General features: G+C 61.1%; 1 protein-coding gene across 1 annotated transcript in view; it reads right to left on the bottom strand.

Annotated features, from left to right (window-relative positions):
* VOLCADRAFT_98910 (uncharacterized protein) overlaps nucleotides 1-17,445 on the bottom strand; it is a gene marked incomplete at both ends in the record, with an annotated part of 19,990 nt that extends 2,545 nt beyond the window's left edge. The window contains 21 exons of the mRNA XM_002957741.1: nucleotides 3-518; nucleotides 879-1,791; nucleotides 1,912-3,010; nucleotides 3,368-4,208; nucleotides 4,347-4,654; nucleotides 5,066-5,407; nucleotides 5,765-5,887; nucleotides 6,351-8,234; nucleotides 9,590-10,414; nucleotides 10,822-10,933; nucleotides 11,425-11,454; nucleotides 11,713-11,950; nucleotides 12,598-12,800; nucleotides 13,365-13,461; nucleotides 13,876-14,147; nucleotides 14,320-14,651; nucleotides 15,223-15,373; nucleotides 15,679-15,864; nucleotides 16,168-16,410; nucleotides 17,120-17,243; nucleotides 17,333-17,445. Of these exons, the coding sequence (XP_002957787.1) occupies nucleotides 3-518; nucleotides 879-1,791; nucleotides 1,912-3,010; nucleotides 3,368-4,208; nucleotides 4,347-4,654; nucleotides 5,066-5,407; nucleotides 5,765-5,887; nucleotides 6,351-8,234; nucleotides 9,590-10,414; nucleotides 10,822-10,933; nucleotides 11,425-11,454; nucleotides 11,713-11,950; nucleotides 12,598-12,800; nucleotides 13,365-13,461; nucleotides 13,876-14,147; nucleotides 14,320-14,651; nucleotides 15,223-15,373; nucleotides 15,679-15,864; nucleotides 16,168-16,410; nucleotides 17,120-17,243; nucleotides 17,333-17,445 (8,952 nt within the window). The remainder of the gene's footprint in view (nucleotides 1-2; nucleotides 519-878; nucleotides 1,792-1,911; nucleotides 3,011-3,367; nucleotides 4,209-4,346; nucleotides 4,655-5,065; nucleotides 5,408-5,764; nucleotides 5,888-6,350; nucleotides 8,235-9,589; nucleotides 10,415-10,821; nucleotides 10,934-11,424; nucleotides 11,455-11,712; nucleotides 11,951-12,597; nucleotides 12,801-13,364; nucleotides 13,462-13,875; nucleotides 14,148-14,319; nucleotides 14,652-15,222; nucleotides 15,374-15,678; nucleotides 15,865-16,167; nucleotides 16,411-17,119; nucleotides 17,244-17,332) is intronic.
* Between the last annotated feature and the right edge of the window lie 982 nt (nucleotides 17,446-18,427).

The raw sequence follows: 18,427 nt of genomic DNA, 5'->3' as shown, positions 1-18,427 counted from the left end.
ACGTCGGATGCCGTACCGGGCGCAGCTACTGCACGAGGAGAGTCGTCGGAGCTACCGCCGTGGTTGACGGCGCCGATGGCGGCGGCCGCCGCTGTCGAGCGGTACAGAGGCCGCTGCATCATCATCCCGCCGCCGCCGCCGCCGGCAGCCGCCGCCGCCGCCGCTGCAGCCGCCGCGCCCACGGATAGCAGCGACCCCGTGGCGCCGTGCGCGGTACGATACGGCTGCTGATGCTGCTGTTGAGGTGCACCGTACACCAAACTGGCCACATCATACGGTGACACGCCGCCGCCGCCGCCGCCGCCGGCGCTGCCCCCGACGGCGATGCCGGGAGAGGAGGAGGCGGCGCCGTAAACGTGATGTACGTGGAAAGTGGGAAGGGTCGCGGACGCCGTCGCCGTTGCCATCAGCGGCGGAGCCGCCGCCAGCGAGACGCCGCCGCCGCCTACTAGCGTGAGGGTGATGATGGGGCCGCTGGTGGTTCCCCTCTGAACCCTCTTCACGCTCATAGTCCTGACCTGCGTGGGCCCCACCCGGGAGGTGGCGAAAGGGGGGAAAAGGGTGTTTTAGAGGTGGTTTCGGAGAGGTGGTTTCGGAGAGCCAATTCGGGTTGGGGTTGTTATTCGACGCGAACGAGACCTTGCCTTGGGGGGGGGACTTCATGAATTCGGCGTGTTACCAGGAGCCCCGGGGCCGTGGTTTTTCCAGCCTCATGCCGTACAGGACGTCGTACGAAAAGAGTTTACGGACATATTGCAAGCGGCCGCGGATCTGCAGCGGTTTCTACATTACAATGCTCCGAAACCCCTGCCAAACAACACAGACCTTGAACACCAAGAACTGTACAGAACAGAAAACAGCAAAAAACACGGACTCACCTCTCCCATCGGCTGTGCAATGCCGTACGTGCCAAGCATTCCAGCCGCCGCCGCTGCAGCCGCCGTTGCCGTACGTTCTGAGCGACGCTTCTGCGGCACCACATCAAAGCTCGTACGGCGAAAGCGCCTCATGAAGCCGCCGGTGCCGCCCCCGCCGCCAGTGCTACGGAGGCCGCCGCTTCCAAGCCCCACGGGACTTGGCGCAGCCCCCGCGCATGACACGGCGCGGCCGTACGTTCCAAAAATCCCCCGCTGGGCTGCGTGAGGTACGGCATTGATGGCGGCGAATGTTGGATCGTTCTGTAGCATGCCGCCGAGGCTCCGACGAGCCAGCAGCGGCGGCGGAGCCGCGGGGGGAGTCGAATGCAAGCCGGTCAAGCTGGACCGCCGTGCGGCTGCCGTACCCAGCATACCTGCTCGCAGCCGTGGCGGCGGCGGCGGCGGCGGCGGCGACAACGCCGCTGACACGTCGCCGCCGAAGCGGGACACGCCCAAGATGCTAACGACGGAGCTCTTTAACGTCTTGTCGAGTCGTTCCGACAAGAACGATGTGCCTCCGCTACCGCCGGCCGCGGCAGCGGCAGCTAAATCCGTACCGGTGACGTGCCCCGCCGCAGCCCCGGAGGCGAGCTGCGCCAAACTCGCTTCCGATCCCGGGGCGGTGTCCCGGGGGGCCGCCGCCGTCGCGCCGCCTGCCGTCGTCTGCGGCTCCGTACAGCTGCCGGCGCCCGGTTGGTAGTCCGATGCCACAACGGCGGCGGCGGCGGCGGCCGCAGCAGCGCCAGCTTCTTCAAGGGCCGCGGCGGCAGCCGCAGCGGCCGACGCGACGACGGCCGCGGCGGCAGTTGGATCGCCGTGCCCCAGCTTCATCAGCCGCTGCTGCATCTCGAACGTCCGAGCGCTGCTAGAAAACCTGCGAATGAACGAATGCGGCGGAAGCGGCAGTGGCTCACATGCATATACATAAATACATACATACATGCATGCATACGCACTGCCATCCCCCCCACACACACCCAACCTACTGACGCACCTGCACAGGTACAACACCAAGGGCTGCGAGTGGCCGCGCTTCTTCAGCGCCACGGGCATCATGGACACCTCATCGAGCCCCACCGCAGTAAGAGCCTGCGACCTCGGCGGCGGCACCTCCGTAGCCGCCAGCCAAGGCGCGCAGTAGCCGCCGCCGCCAGCGGCAGCGTCAGCCGCCGCCAGCGCTGCTGCGGCGGCGGCAATGCCGCGGTAGCCCCCATTATCGAGTTGTGGAAAGTACGGTCCGCCGCTGCCGCCAGACACCATCTGGCTGCTGCCGCCGCCACCGCCGCCGCCGCTACCACCAGCAAACCCGCTGCCGCCGCCGTCGACACTGATGTGTACGGCAGAGGGGTGATCCTCGCAGCGCGAGTGTGCTTGGGAGCTGAGGAGTGATGCAGCAGCCCCGCCGTCGTAGCTGCTGCCGCCGACGCCGCCGCCGACGCCGACGCCGCCAGGTGGAACTCCCTGAGTATAACGACGGGACGACGTGCCCAATAGCGAGCTTCTGCCGCCGCCGCCGCCGGCAGCCGCTCCTCCTCTCGCTCCCGAGGCAAAGGAACTGCTCGTAGACCTCCGCCAGGAGCTCAGATGGTTCAGTTGTTGAACCGGCTGCGGTACGGCAGCGACGGCGGCAGCGCCAGCAGCGGCGACGTTGGCGGGCGCGTTGATAAGCACCGGGAAGCGTGGCGGCGCTGTGCCCGGGCTGCCTCCGGCAGCGCCGCCGCCGCCGCCGCCGGCTGGACTGAGCTCCAGGTCCGGACTGCTCTTGCTGTTGTTGTTGGCGGGGGGCCCGGTGGCGCCGATAGCGACTGTCGTGGGTAGCGGCGCCGTCAGCGGCGCCGCGTCGACGGCTCTGACAAATTGCTGGTGCTGGTGCTGGTGCTGGTGCTGGTGCTGGTGCTGGTGCTGGTGCTGGTGCTGGTGCTGGTGCTGGTGCTGGTGCTGGTGCTGGTGCTGGTGCTGGTGCTGGTGCTGGTGCTGGTGCTGGTGCTGGTGCTGGTGCTGGTGCTGGTGCTGGTGCTGGTGCTGGTGCTGGTGCTGGTGCTTGTGGAATTGGTTGTGTGGGGTGGTGATGGGATGAAGGCTGGGAACTTGCACTTGGAGATGGCCCGAAGACGCAGGACCACCGCCGCCGCTGCCGCCGCTGCCGCCGCCGCTGCCGCCGCTGCCGCCGCCGCCGCCGCCGCTGCCGCCACCGCCAAGTGAGATAACCTGCACACTGGGCAGCGCCGTCGAGGCGCGACTGCCGGACGCCGGTGCGGCGGCGCCGCCCATGAAGACCCGCTGCGAGTCGCGCTGCAATAGCAGGAGGTGCTGCTGCTGCCGCTGTCGCAGGAGATCGGCGGGTGGCAGCGGCGGTGCAAGGCCGTCATAGCCGCCGTGACGAAGGGACGAGGCGCGGCCGGCAGCGAAAGCCGCGGCAGCGACGCCTTCGCCGCCGCCGCCGCCGCCACCGTAGCGGAGGGACGACGAGAGACCGGCGGCGATGACTGCCTCCGCCTCCGCCGTCCGGCCGTCGCCATGGCGCAACGAAGAAGCGCGACCAGCGGCGAAGCCAGATGACGCAAATGAGGGCGCGGCGGCGGCGGCGGCGGCGGCGGCGGCGCTGCTGGCCTGGATACGCGTTAGCGGCGGCGCTTTGACGGCCATGACGACAAAGGCATCAGCATTCGCACCGCCGCCGGCGCGGCTCCGACCTGCAGCACCACCGAACGCGGACTCCGTCGGGCAGGCTGCTGGGAATCCGCTCCCACCGCCCGTGTGTAAGTCCGGGAAGCGGCGGCTCACAGGATCCTGGTTCCGGAGCGGAGAGGCCGAGCCGTGCCCCTCCGTTACAGCTGCTACTGCCACACCACCGCCGTCGTCGATATCGTTGGCAGCGCGGGCGACACCCGCCCCAGAATTCTCTGTTCTGCCGCCGCCGCCGCCGCCGCCACCGGCAACTGCATCCCCGCTCAGTTGCCGCCATAGCTCCGATTCCCGGACACGGCGCACCGCAGCGAAGCCTCGTGTTGCCTCCGAGTCATGAACGCTAGGTGGAGGATCGTTTGCGTGTTGCGGCGCCCCCGCCGTTACTGCTACTGCCAGCTGCTTTTGCGGGGGCAGCTTTAGCGCCACGTCTGCCTCCTCCTCCCCCTCCTTCTGGTCTTCGTCCTCTCGGCCTCCGTCGGGCTCCTCCTCCGTCGCCGCTTCCGCCGCTCCGCCGTCCATGTCCCCTAGCGTCTCAAGCCGTCTCAGCAGCAGCGTCGGCTCCGCGTAGATCGGCAGCGGCGGCGGTGGCGGCGGCGGAGGTGCCTGCGGCGGGAGCATGTACGGAGCCAACGTCGGCGGAGGGTTCTCATGGTGCTCATACGCCAACGGTGACGGCAGCAGTGACGGCGACGGCAGCGACAACGGCCGCGTGGAGATACTTGCACTAACGCCAGGCCGTACCTGCCGCCGGGAGCCATCCGTACATTCAGTTACCGCATCCGCTGGGTCATCCTCTGACATGCTGACGCCGGCGGCGGCGGCGGCGGCGGCGAAAGTCACCGTTCCCACGGCCACCGCCGTGCCCGGCAAAGACCGTCGCCACATGACCGCCGCCATCGGCGGCAACGAGGAATCACTACAGCCGTTCAGCCCCGGCGGCGGCTGTAGCAGCACGCTGGATCGCCCACCAGTCCAGACGGATCCCGCTTCCGTCGTCGTACCCGCCGAGCACGGTCCCCCATGCCCCACGCCGCCGCCGCCACCGGCGCCTGCACAGGCGGCGGAGCCGCTTGGCTGTTGCAGTGCCGTACGCGACGCCTGGCGGCTATCTGGGTTAAGATTTGACATCGTTCGCGCTGTACGGGACGCGGCGCGGCTCTCCGGCTTCAGCGGCGTGCAGTACAGAGGGTTTTGTGAGTACGTGTAGCTTCCCCCCGAAAAGGGTGTGCTGTACCCAGACGGAAGGCGGGACCCGCCGCCGCCGCCACCGCCGCCGCCGGCGGCAAGCAGCTGACTGCTGTTGCTGCAGCAAATATCGTTGTCGGCATCAGCCGTCAGCTGGGGATGCTGATGCATGTACGGTATGATGTACGGCGTACGGCCGCCTCGCTGCCCGGCGGTCAGCTGTATGTCGCCGCTGTGGTAGCTTGGTCCAGCGTCACGGCTGGTCGGTGCCGTACCCGGCTGGATCGACGGGTCCGTTAGAAAAACAGTGTCCAATAAGCTGCTGCTGCGATGCAGTACGGCGCCACCGCCGTCGCCGTCGGCCCCCGGCGCGAGGTTCAGAAGCGCCGCCGCGGCGGCAGCCGCCGCCGCCGCCATTGCGGCGGAAGGACCCTCCGGGTCCTCGTGACCTGACTCCTGGCGGCCCACCGCCGTCAGCGTTGCCGACGGGCGCAATGTCGTACTACACGGATCGCCGTCGGTGGCGGTGGTGTCGACGGGTGGCGTGCCCCTGATGTCGCACCCTGTGCTGGTTTGGCGGTGCTCACGGGGGAATTCACCACCAGCAGCACCACAACCTGTGAAGCAAAACAAAACAACGCGTCGCAACGTTGGTGAATGCCCGTTCTGTAGTAAACAGTTCAAACAGAATTTAAACAAAACTCAAACAGATTATAAACAGGATTCAAACAGAATATAAACACCATTCAAACACCATTCAAGCAGAGTTCAAACAGAATATAAACAGGATTCAAACATAATTCAAGCGCAATTCAAACAGAATTCAAGCACAATTTAAGCACAATTCAAACAGAATTCAAGCGCACTTTAAACAGAATTCAAACAGAATTCAATCCCGTGAAAACAGATTGGGTCTAGGCGTAACCCGTTTTAGTGCATCAGCCCCAACATCGAACCGACCAAGCAGTGCCCACCTTCGCTCTCCTCGGCGTGCCCCGCTTCCACGGCCTCAACCGATGCAACCACCATGCCAACCGAAGCGTACGACACCATCTTGGCAGCGTACGACGCCGCTTTGCCCTCGTAGCGGACGCGGCCTGTTACACATTATTTTTCCAAAGAGAATTAGGAGGGAGGCGGATCAAATCGGGGGGCACAGGTCGGGTTGTTTCATCACATCTCACATGTGTATATGTATGTTGTTACAGGGTGGTTAACTTCGCCAGCGGCCCCCTTTCCCGGGGCAGTCCCTGCTCTCCCCTGCTAGAGGGGCACCCTAATCCGTCACCCCATCCGACTTCAGAATGTATTCGTTGGGTTCGGCAACTCACCACCAGCATCCAACCAAATCTAGCGGATCAACGGCGCATCAACTTAGTTCCTGGTCAGCTCGCAAGTTGATATTATCACGTCCTACACCGTCCATATGATGGGGGGCCACCTCCCATTTCATCACTCCTCAAACACCCGAGGATATGTCAAACACCCGTGTATATGTCAAAAAACCCTAAGTAATGATACCACGGTCTTTCCCTCCCTTCAATCCACACGATGTCGTACCAGTCAATGGATCCAGAGAAGCCTTTAACGGCCCGAAGCTGATGGCGGCTTTGATCCGCGGACCGCGGTACAACACCATATCGCCCTCAGCGCCACTGGCGGCAGCTGCTGCCGCCACCGACGCCGCCGCCGGGGGAGGAGCTGTGGCAGCGGTAGCCGACAAGGCGGCCGCGGCCGCCGCCGCCGCCGGTTGCGACCGTTGCGCATCACTCTCCTCCGATATTGCCCAGGTAGTCGTAGTGCCCACGTGCTTTCCTGGCGGCCGTGCAGGGAATGGACTGGGCGGAGGTGTCGTCGCGGTGCGAGTTGGCGGCGGCGGCGACGGCGGTGTATGCGTATGCGCGCGCGAAAAGCAAACGCCCGACGTCCACGTCATGGCATTTCTGTAGTCAGGTTCGCCATCAGTCGTCGACACCGCATAACTAACGTCGTACGGCATGGTGGACAAAGTAGAGCCGTAATTGACCATACCGAGCGGTGCCGACGTGGCACCCGTCTCCGACCTGGCGGCATTTGCCGCCGCCGCCATCGCCAATGAGGACACTGCCGGAGTGGCCTGACGCTGCAGCGGCGGCGGCATATGGCTCGGCGCGCTTTGACGCAGCCGCGTCGATGCCCCACTGCCATTCCATCCAACGGCCCAGCCGCCACCGCCGCCGCCGCCGCCGGGTCCCATTCCGCTGCTGGTGGCACCGCCGGCTGGGCTACTATTGCAGCCCGCCGAGGGTGAATTCCCGCTATGGCCTTTCACGACAAGATTCCGGAAGGTCCTCCGAGCGCTACTGACCTGCGGGGCTGGCGGCGCCGGAGACACTGCAACCGCCGCCGCCGCCGCCGCAGCTTCCGTTGCAGCCTCCATCACGGCTACGAAGCCGCCGCCACCGCCAGTCAAGCTTCCAGAAGCCATGCTTAATTTCGTTGATCCCTGTCCAGATGCCGTACATCCAAAGTCTGCATCCTCCACAGACGAGGGTGGCGGCAGGGAGCCAGGTCCGTGACCCCGCCGCTGGGCAAACGGCGCCGCTGCCGCCGCCGCCGCCTGTGCTGCTGCATGCGAGGGCGTCGGCCCCGCCGCCGTCATCGCGTGCGAGGACCGTACATCCGTTAGCCCTTCGGCCCCGCCGCCGCCACCTTCGCCGCTGCCGCCAATAAGGGCCTTAGCCGCCGCCGCCGGTACGACAATTGCCTCAAATTGCTCATGCGCCAGAAGCTCCCGGCTCCAAGGAAACCGCAGCAAGTCCTCCTGCGCCTGTAAGGCCCAAAGAATAGCGTGGTATGGGTTGCGAAAAGCACCGACGACGGCGCCGGCGCCGCCAACCGCAGACGGCGGCGCCGCCGGCACCCCATGACAAGCGCGCAGCTGGTCTTCGCTGACGGCCGTCAATGCGGTGTGTGCCTCCGAAACCACGGCCGTATCGTGGCCCGCCGCCGCCATATTACACAGGCCGTGGCAAACCAACAGCCCGTACGACACTCGTCCAAGCGGCGCCTCCATAACGGACAGCCCCAACGATAGCTGCGTACGCGGCGGACGGTAATGCCAAACTCGCGGAAAGAGCCGCGGGCTGTACAGCGCATACAAGTCCGCGACTGCGCCAGGTTGTGGCGGCGGCGGCGGGTGCGTCAACGTTGGCGGCGCTGCCGCCGCGGCGTCGGCGTCGCCGCCGTGAAGCACGTGGCGGCCGGTGTACAGCAGGCGGCAGCGCTTAGTCAGCACGTCAGGATCAAGACGGTCGAGGGTTGCCGTACCGATGAGCACGTCGCCGCCATTGGCGGCGTCGCTGATGGCCTTGGCGGCCGCCAGCACTTCACCGCTGTACTTCATCCGCTTCGCGACGTCGCTGTACACCAGATCAGACCGGTGTCGTACACCTGTGTGCATGCCTGCAGCCATGCACGCGGCACATACGGCGATGAGGGTGGTCAGGTGTTTTCAACGGCTGTATGTACGACAAAACAGCGAAAAAAGTGGAAGCTGGGGACTTCGAAACACAGTCCGTTGCTCCGTCACGACCGGATGCCGTACACGACAAAAGGGCCCCAGGCGGGGTTAGATTCCTAGGTCGTCCCAACGGTCTGCGCAGGTCTGGTAGTCTGATCACAACCAACGTGACGAAGTAACAAAGCCAACGTGCCAAACCCCATGAAACCGTGTGCCGCCGTACGGCACGGGCGTAACGGCTGCGTCCGTACTCCAACAGGGTCCTGCTCCCCCAGTCCCAATTCCCTTCAAACCCAAAATGTCGTACACCGCGACATCGCGTCATCTACCACTATCGCACCTATGCGGACGAGCAAGCCCCGTTTCACGAGCGTGCAGTACGGCGGCGACGGCACGGCAGTGACGGAGGCGGAGTGGGCGGCGGCTTGGTAGCCTAATTCGCCGCCAGGCCCCCCCCCAGCCCCGTTCACAGATGTTCCCTTGTACGGGTGCGAGTGCGACTGCATGTGCAGCATCCGTTGCGCCGAGCTCCATCGCAATGGGCTAACCAACGGCGGCTGTGGCGGCGGCGCCGTCGCAGCCGCCAGGTCGGCGGCGCCGCCAGTACGGCGGCCCGTACCGGCGCTTGCGGATCGAGGCAGGCCGAAGCTGACGGCGATGGCGCCTGAAGAGAAGCGCCTGCCACCACACGATTTACTTCGGCTGGCAGCGAAACTGCCAATCGTTGCGCCAGCCTGACCCGCAGTCGCGTGTACGACAGAGCCGAAGCTGTAAGGCTTTCGAATAGCCGCCGGTGGCGTTGCGCCGGACGATTCGTACTGCGCGCCACGATCGACGTCAGATATGGTCCTGTGTGCGCCGTCGGCGTCGCCGTCGCCGTCGAGGCTGCCGACGACGACGCCAGTGACATTGACATCTCCGGCGCCGTCAACGTCGCCGCCGCCGCCGCCAGTATCGCCAACGACATTGGCATCCGTAGTTACGGCCGGCGACGTTGCGTCGTCCTCTTTGCATGCTGACACCCTTTGCGAGCTGGCGGGCAAGGAGCGGGAGCGGTTGAACGGCAGCGGGAACGACGCCGACGCCGCCACTAATGCCGTCGCCGTTGCCGTCGCCTTTGTTGCCGCAGTCGCCGTCGCCGATCCCGCCTCCGCTGACCCCCCGAGTACGGCAGCAGCGGCTACCGAAGAAGCCGCCATCGTCAATGTTGGCAGTTGAGGCGGCGCCGGAGCCGTCGAATGCCTGTACGGAAAGGATCCCCGAAAAACTGCCTTGACGCCATGCCAACGTGCCGTACCGCTAGTGCCGCTGAGCGCTGGGTCGGCGATGTGGGCGGGAACCTCGCGCCATAAGGCTCGCAACGCTTCGCCGACAGTCTCGATGCGTAAAGGCAGCAGCGGCGGCGGCGGCGGCGGGGCGACTGCTGCCGCTGCGGCCACGGCACTCATCATTGCCGTCGGCGGCACCGGGGACGAAGCCGCCGCCGTCGCGCCCGGTCCGCCGCTCGCAGACCGCCGCAAATGCGCGAACAGTCCTTCGCCGTTCCCGCCACTAGCAATCCTGGAGGTGCTTCCCGGGTCGGTGCTCGCTGTATGCGTCACGGCGGCGACGGCGCCGCCGCCGCTGCCCCCATTGGTGCAGTACACTCGCCGCCGTGAGCCCCACCTAGTAGCCAGCAATTTATTGAATTTTGACTGTACTGCAACGGGCTCAGACGCCGCAACCTCCGGCTCCGCCGCCGCGGCGGCGGCGGCGGCGGCGGCGGCGCCGTTGCCGCCATCGCACGTCGGCGCCGAGAATCCCGCCAGGCCGCCAGTTCCGCCGCCACCATGGGCGGCAGTGGAAGCGAAGCTGCCCTGCTGCGTTCCGGGCTGCAGCGCGCCGTGACGGCTTCCTTCGTTGGTGCTGTACGGCATGCTGTTGCGATGCTGCTGCGCCGCCGCTGGCTCTAGAGGGAGATCCAAGGGCACGTCAACGCCGGACCGCGCCAGCCACAGCGGCCGGCACTTTTCATGCGCCAACAGCTCACGCGGCCACGGCTCGTCCAGAAGGGCCTGTTGTACGGCAAGAGCAAACTGTACGGCATCGTTGGCGGAGAAGAAGGCGATGATGAAAGAATCGCCTGGCGGGCCAACGGAAATAGAACGACGAGGGATTGGAAAGGCGGGGAGGAGAGGCAAAGCGAAACATCGAAGCCAAGGTAACGCAAAAAACGCAGCACAATAAGGTCCGCTTCCGATCCCTCTGCTTGCAGCTGTTTGCAGCCCCCCTTGTAGCCCCTCGACACCCTCCTTCTCTTCGGACCGTCCACCTGCCCCCAACACGCCGTCACGTCCATACACAGCCGCTCACACGCGCACACATGTCCCCCACAGCCACATACAACTACAGGGCCCCCCTCCCACACACACAGCCATTACACATGCGCACATACATACATACGTACACAGCTACCTCTCCCTAGCCTAACTCACTCGTTTGCAACCCTTCTTCCCGCTATTTCTTTCCCCCGGCCCCCCGACGACTCACCCTCCGTCTGAGATTCGTAACCGCCGAATCGTACAGCTGTACGGCGCATGCAATCGTGGTGCAGATTGAACACGACGTCCATCACCCCGGGCGGGATTGCCTCCCACAGCACCTGCGACCGCCAGGGTAGGTGGGAGCGGCGCGTACGTGTGTGTATGTATTCTGTATGTATGTCTGTATGTGCAGACCGGTGGCAGAGCCCCGCTGGCTGACAGTCCCACGGAGGAATCTCTGGACCGCGGAGACAACGGACCACACAACGGGAGGGGCAACAGAGGACAGACAGACAGACAGACAGACAGACAGACAGACACACAGGCACACACAGACACACAGACTAGCGTCTAGACCCTAGAAGGTGTTGAGGGTTGAAATTAGGCAAGGCAGCTCGCGCACCCCCCCGTGCACCCTCCCGCCCGCCTACCTAGGCCCCACCCCGCATCCCCCGCATTCACGTTCCCACTGACTACCAAAACACACACACAGGGTCACACACACATACCATCCCGCACACAGCTCCCCGCCCCCGCCCCCTCCAGCCCCTCACACACGTGTCCACAGCCCCCTCCCCCGCCCCCCCCCCCCAGTCATGTCACCGCTCACCGTGCTGCCCTCCACATCTGACACCACGAGCTGGGGGGGGGAGCACCGCCCGAGTGGATATGCGGAGGGACGAGAGGGGGACGAGAAGAGGGACGAGAGAGGGATATGAATAAAGATTCCCATGCGCCGTGCGGCGCACTGCATTATGGAAAAGGCGCCCCGATGGAAACGGCGCCACCAATCGTCAGAGCTTTGGACACACACACACATACACACACATACACATTCTCCTGGACCCCCCTTCCCATCCCCCAGCCTCCCCCCCCCCCAACCCGGCCATACGCCCACCGTAGTGTCATCGCCCAGTCCCGGGTGTTCCGTCGGACCGTGACGCCGCCGGTGCTGCAGCCGCCGCCGGCGCCGCAGTACAGTGTAGTACACAGCGGCCGCCGCCGCCACCGCGGCGGCAAGAAGAACGACCACAACCACGGGAATCACCACCGCAAAATACACGACGGCCTGGTTGCCGGTGCCCTGAGTGCCCGCGTCCGAGCTGCTTGTTGAGTGGAAGTCGCTAAGGCCGATGCTGCGCGTGTGTGTATGTTTGTATGTATGTGCATAAGTCAGATAAGCCCAATCCACGTGGTGGCGTGGTGGGGTCGGTCGCGATGGCCCAGAGGGGCCACGAAAACACAAGGTGAGGGAGGGGGTGAGGCAGGAGGTGGGTATAGGGGTAAACTTCCCGTTACCATCAGCAGCAGCAGCAGCAGCAGCAGCAACAACAACAACAACAGGAACAACAACAGGAACAACAACATCAGGATGCGCAGTGAAAAGGGTGACGAATATATGTATGGAATATGTAAGTTTTTTCTAAAGCAAGCATGGTTTCGGAGGCGGCTGGGCAGGAGCAGCACTGGCGCGAACTGATGCACGGAAATAAAGGTCCCCCCGGTCGGCGGGCCCCCTAAGTTGGGGGATACCTCTGGGGAAAACAGATTCCGGGTGATTGACGATGGAGCTCGAATCACCCAGTCATCCAATAACCCAATCAGTTAGTTAGTCAGGTAGTCAACCAACAGTCAGTCAGGCAGGCAGGCAGGCTCCAGCAGCAGCCCACACTGCAATAATTACCGCAGATATCAGCAGATATCAGCAGACACCAGCAGCAACAGCAGCAGCAGGAGCAACAGCAACAACAGGAGCAGCAATGTTTTGTCGGTTTTGCCGTACCTGTAGCGGTACAGCCGCCGGATGGTGTCGAACCGCGGGTTGTGCGGGCCGTACACTCCGTACAGTTCCTCAGCCAGCTTGGTCATGGCGGTCGTGACAGTCATCTCCTGGTTGCTTAGGTGAGTCGCGTACACGTCCAGCAGGCGCCGGTAGGCGTAGGCTTGCACGGTGCGCACCTCCACCATCACGTTGCTGGAATCCAGCTGCAACGGCGCATGGAGGCGAACGCACACGCACGCGTGTGTGTGTGTGGGGGGGTGAAAAGTATTACTGAATTGTTACTGAACTGTTACTGAATTATTGCTGAATTATTACTGAATTATTACTGAATTATTACTGAATTATTGCTGAATTATTGCTGAATTATTACTGAATTATTGCTGAATTATTACTGAACTGTTACTGAATTATTGCTGAATTATTACTGAATTATTACTGAATTATTACTGAATTATTGCTGAATTATTGCTGAATTATTACTGAATTGTTACTGAATTATTACTGAATTATTACTGAATTATTACTGAATTATTGCTGAATTATTGCTGAATTATTACTGAATTACCATTGAACATATGACAAAACCTTTAAGCCCGTACCTACGCCCTCATAAATTCCTCGCGTCATAAATATGATCGATTCAAATACATTTCTTTTCTTTTTTTCTCTAGGTAGCCCCGTGCAATGCTGTTGCATACTTTATATTAATATCTTATGCAGCACCCCCTTATCAACCAATCGTACGACCACAAGCTGATGACGCGCACCTGACGCTTCATGACATCCAGGAACTCCCGAATGATGGGCTCGGGATAACCCCGCCGTACCCACTCGCCCACGTACGACGGATCAAAATGCTCGTACCTGCAGCACGAACACAGCAGCCCGCATACTGAAACAAAAGATGAGGATGCCAGAGAAGGAAGACACAAGAGCACCATGTGAGCAGAGCTTCCAAACGCCATGGGGTGCCGTACAGAACCAGGACAAAGGACGTGGGTGAGGCGTGTGTGTATGTGCGTGCATACATCCGTTCCAACGCGGCCCTAGTGACACGCGCTAGGTATGGTGTACGATCTAACGAGCATCGGCGACCACGATGTTAATCAGTAGAGACCCACAAACTAGGGTATCCCCGATAAATACCCCCCGATGGCTCATCGTCCCTCCCTTTTGCGCAAAAGGCACTAGGATGATAGGGTGGAAACCCGATGAGGATAGGGGCACGACACCAAGTGGGATCCACCAAAGGTTGTACATCGTACGGCGCATCCGTACCTGTACGGAGCCAGTTCCGTGTAGCGGCTGGTAACGAGTTCCCAAGACACATTCCGCGAGGCAAGGTAAGAGAAAAAGTTAAGGAGCGCTGTTTGGTGCCAGACATTCGCTTTGGCAGAGATGCCAGCGGACGCAGTGGATACGGCAAGGTACGGCGCACGGTTGACGAGCTGTACGGCGACTGCGTTGCTGGCGGTTACAAGCTCCTCCGCGAAGGGGCACACTGTCCGTGAGGTGCAGTTAACTAGCTCGCCGGTCATACGGTTGAGAACCTGCACCAGTTGGTTACCAGTTGGTTGGTAGTTGGCGGTTAGTGGTTGGCGGCTAGGCGAATGTATATACGTGGCTGTGTGTTTTCGGTCGTTCCCCCCAACCCCAAGTCCCTTACACCCCCACATACACTCCCCCCTGCTCCACACCGCACCGCCGCTGCCCCCTTCGCACCTCGCTGCTCCCCGGTAACAGCGCCACGCCAACGTTGTCGCGCACACGAGACCCGTCCAGGAACAGATTGGCCTTCAGCTGGTAGCCCCAGCTCAGGGTCAAAGCGCACTCGCCGCGCACGAAGCGGGCGTTATAGGGCAGGCACGGCGCGGTGGTCTCGTCGGGGGGCCCGAAGGCGCGCAGATCCGCAAAGATTTCCATGGCTCGCCGCATGGCGCTGTTGTTGACCAGGGGTTGCAGGCTGTCGGGGTCGAAGAAGGCGCCCTGATGGGTGCCCTCGCTCTGAATGAAGGATGACCAGATGGCGGCAAGGCTAAAGCCGTTGAAGCAATCTGTATGTATGTAGGCAGGCAGGCATGCAGGCATGTATGAAGCCGTTAATGCAATCTGTATGTTGTATGCAGGGATGCATGCATGCATGTATGTACATCGTAAGCGTGTAGATATGTAGGCATGGATGCAGCTGCGCTTTGGTTAGGGGATGTTAGGGAAACGTAGTTTGCCGTACACGTACCGCATATCGTACATGTGTGTTTCCCATTGACGATGGATGCAGACGTACCAATTTCGTTGGTAGTCTATAAATTCATTCATTCATTTCATAGGTATTAGCGTGGAGTAATGTAAATACATTTTCCTTGTTGTAGATATTAAAGTAGGGTATTGAAGTGAAGATCACCCTGCTGGGCGTTCAGGCGGCGAGGTGACGTGTAGAGGGGGAAAGACGAACCACGAACGAGTGAAGCTGCTGCTTCCAGGGCAAGAGTGTACGTGTAGATGGTGAAGGGTGAAGGGTCTGAGCGGGGGGGTGTTGGGGTGCCGGGCTGCCGGGCTGGCCCTCCCTCCCTCTCAGGTCCTCAGACCCCACAACCTCGCCCACCGCGTACGGCACATATGACTCACATCTGGGGCGCTGCAGGCACACGCCGTAGTCCGGGTGTCCATCACCGTTCATGTCAGTGCCGTTCACAGCTGCAGCTACCAGCAAAAAGTCGTCCCAGGTCACGGGTGGTGACAGTCCGCGCTTCTGGAGTACGTCACGCCTGTAGTACATCTGTACGAATGTATGGGTGTATGTATGCAGGCGCGCAGCGGGCCACCGCCAGCGTCAGTATCAATGGCGGTGGCCGTGACAACGGTAAGGGGAGGGAAAAGGGGGGACGGAGGTCTGAGGTCGCGTCGCCCGCAGGGCCATCCCCATATCACCAGCATATGGACGGCTCCACACAAGCCTCGATTTGCAGGCTCGAAAAGCAGCAACGTAAGTACTCAGATAACTCATTCGAACAATTTTCCCGCTCCCCCTTCCCGCTCCCCCTTCCCTCCCCTCCCCTTCCCGCTCCCACCCTGCCCCCCCACCTGGTACACCAGACCCCCCAGCGGGATGGAGGCCACCGTGCCCTCGTCCACCACCACATTGCCCCGGAACAGCCGGTGGATGCCAAACCATTCCAGCTGCTGCCTGTACGGCATCTCCTGAATCAGGCCGCTGAGATCCAACGTTTGACCTGAGTCGTACAGATCCGCCAGTGCGATGGGATCGACCTGCCACAGCACGGACGGGAAACGCGGACCGAAAGCCAAAATTACGCCAAGCAGGGTGCTTAATTTACCTTCCGCTTTCCTTCACCCTCTGCGGATTGCGGCGGAACAAAGTGGAGAGCGCCAGGAGACCTTGCTAAGCAGGGCCTGCGTGCTCTCTAGCAGGCATGTCCAAATGAGGACACTTGCCAGATCAGGCGCCGTTGCCGGTATCTATCTCTATCGGGTCCTGTCCCGCCGCCCCCGCCATCCCGCCCTTAACAAGAAGGAAACCCAACGCTCCAGGGTGGGCTCTGGCCGACCCACCATCCATCCGTCAACTTCTCCTGGCGGGCTGGTGTCGCTGCTCATGCCGAGAATGGTGGGTGCTACGCCGCCTATCAGTGACAGGGTGCGGCCCCAGGCTGCCATAGGGACGGTCATGAAGTCGAGGGAATGTGCCTCTAGATCGGAGCCGTCAACCAGCCTCTGAGAAAGTACGGCAACCGTACTGTTCATGGTTGCCACGTACGACGTGAAGGACATGTTGGGCGCCATCAGTGTGATGTTCTGCATGCGCTCCCGGAGGAGTTTTCGGAAGAGGAGGGAAGGAGATTTGAGATACGAAAAGGAGAGAGGGTGTTGCGCACGGAAGGTCGAGGGGGTAAGGGGGTTTGGGAGGTTGCAGATGGCAAGGGTGGGTCGGGAGTGTTGAGTTCGGCCGTAGTAGTGTAGGTCTATCGGAATCAGGGGGTCGAATGTTTTTTTTATGGATTTTGGTATCGTATTCAAATTTTCGCGCGGAAGTTTTATGCGCAGGAAGGAGGTGACGGCACTTGTGCGTAGGAACGATGCATGCACAAGCGGCAGGAGGAAGAGAGTTGCGAGCATGGGAAGAGGTTGGGTGCTGGGGGTCGCCGCGAAGAGAGCGCTGTGGGTAGAACCCCCCACGTGCTACGCTATGGGGTAGCCGTGTTCCATGTCCTTCTGGAGCGATCTGGCAACTGCTGTCGTAGCATGCTTTCCAGTACCCGCCTACGCATGGCGGACCAGAGTTTTTGTTGAGCGATCGGCGCCTAGAAACTTTTAAAGGCATCATCCAGGCAGGCGGGCCTACTTGCTTGGCTGTAGTTGTATCCCAGCTGGCGTTTCTACGAGACTCCGAAACCAGGCGTGGCGGCCCGCGCTTTCTGAGAGGTTTGTCGAATCCAGCTAGAGCACCGCAACGCCAAGTTAGACTCTAGCTACAGCCATGACTTGTTGGGCGATGAGCGCTCACCCTCCTTTCCTCCATGAAGCATTGGCCGACGAGGTTCAGGAACACTTCGGTCTCGTTCCAAGGCAGGGAGTTCGAACTATTGGTGGCCGCATTTACTTTATTGCACCTGTTATGGACTTGCAAACTTCAGGTATAGTGGGGCGAAAAGAGACCGTCCCGTAGCGGTCAAGCGATATTAATGTTCACGGCAAGTGTGTGACCAGCAAATCTTACCCAGTAGCTAGAGTTGCTACGACATTTCGAAAGCATATGTCCAAGGGAGATGTTTGTCCTGGGACGAGCAGCACCAGCCAGAGTGTTGCAACCAGCAGCCCCAACGGGCTCATGCTGTCCCAGCGCCCGCCCCTCCCTAGCAGAGAGGAGGCCCAGAGGTTCTACTATATCATTATGTTATCCATAACGCACATGCTGCGTTACCTCAAGCCTTTGCAGCCTGTCGCTGAGGCAAAGCTAGAAGTAGTAAAGGTGGGCGTGCCATGGTTATATATATTCCATAATTTACTTGTAATGTGAAACCTGTCATCCCAATGCACATGTAACAATATCTACGGATGCAGTTTCCTTCCAGCCTAGGGGCTAGACGAGTACGGAGCTATAATCCGGGAAAGGAGGTATACGATGCACTTGTTCTCACCCAAAACTTTACAAGTGACGTTGATGGCATGTAACAGCTAAGGTAGGAGGCTGCCTGCAAACCTCAACCGCCAGGCCAAGCCATGAGAACCTAAAACAATAATCACGACGTCACTTCATCACCGTTTGGGATGTGCATTAAGGTAGACCAAGGGCCCGACGAAAACTGCTCAACCGACAAACTACCACCATACCTGCCCGATTTCGTAGTACAGCCGATACGGCCACCTTGCACACGCGGCATGAGCACCTAGCTACCTAACTTTCTCGGCGATAACAGGCAATTGTGTTTCAGAGTCAAATTGACGCTTTTCTTTCTCATAAACACTCGAACTCTTCTCGCGCAAAGCTTTTTGTTTGTTTGTTTGTTTCGTTTACTTTTTCTCTTTTTTCCTTTTTCCCTATAGACGGCGCTGTCAAAGCGGTTTATGAGCCTCCGGGTTCGTTTGGGCCGTACGAGCTCGCTGAAGCTTGTAACATCCATCCATCCATCCACACGCGCAGCATGCAGAAAAGCTTAGCCACCACAATAAGACAGATGACATCTCTATGGGCCCGTACCTAAACTACCTTGTTGCTGGGTCCCATTTTCCTTCATTTTGTCAATAACAACATTAATACGTATTGTTTTAGGTAAAACACACCTTGTGATAAACAGTTCCAGTTATTTTGCGC

Source organism: Volvox carteri (assembly GCF_000143455.1).
Source record: "Volvox carteri f. nagariensis unplaced genomic scaffold VOLCAscaffold_79, whole genome shotgun sequence".
Classification (NCBI taxonomy): Eukaryota; Viridiplantae; Chlorophyta; class Chlorophyceae; order Chlamydomonadales; family Volvocaceae; genus Volvox; species Volvox carteri.
This window is presented reverse-complemented; position numbering and strand designations above follow the sequence as displayed.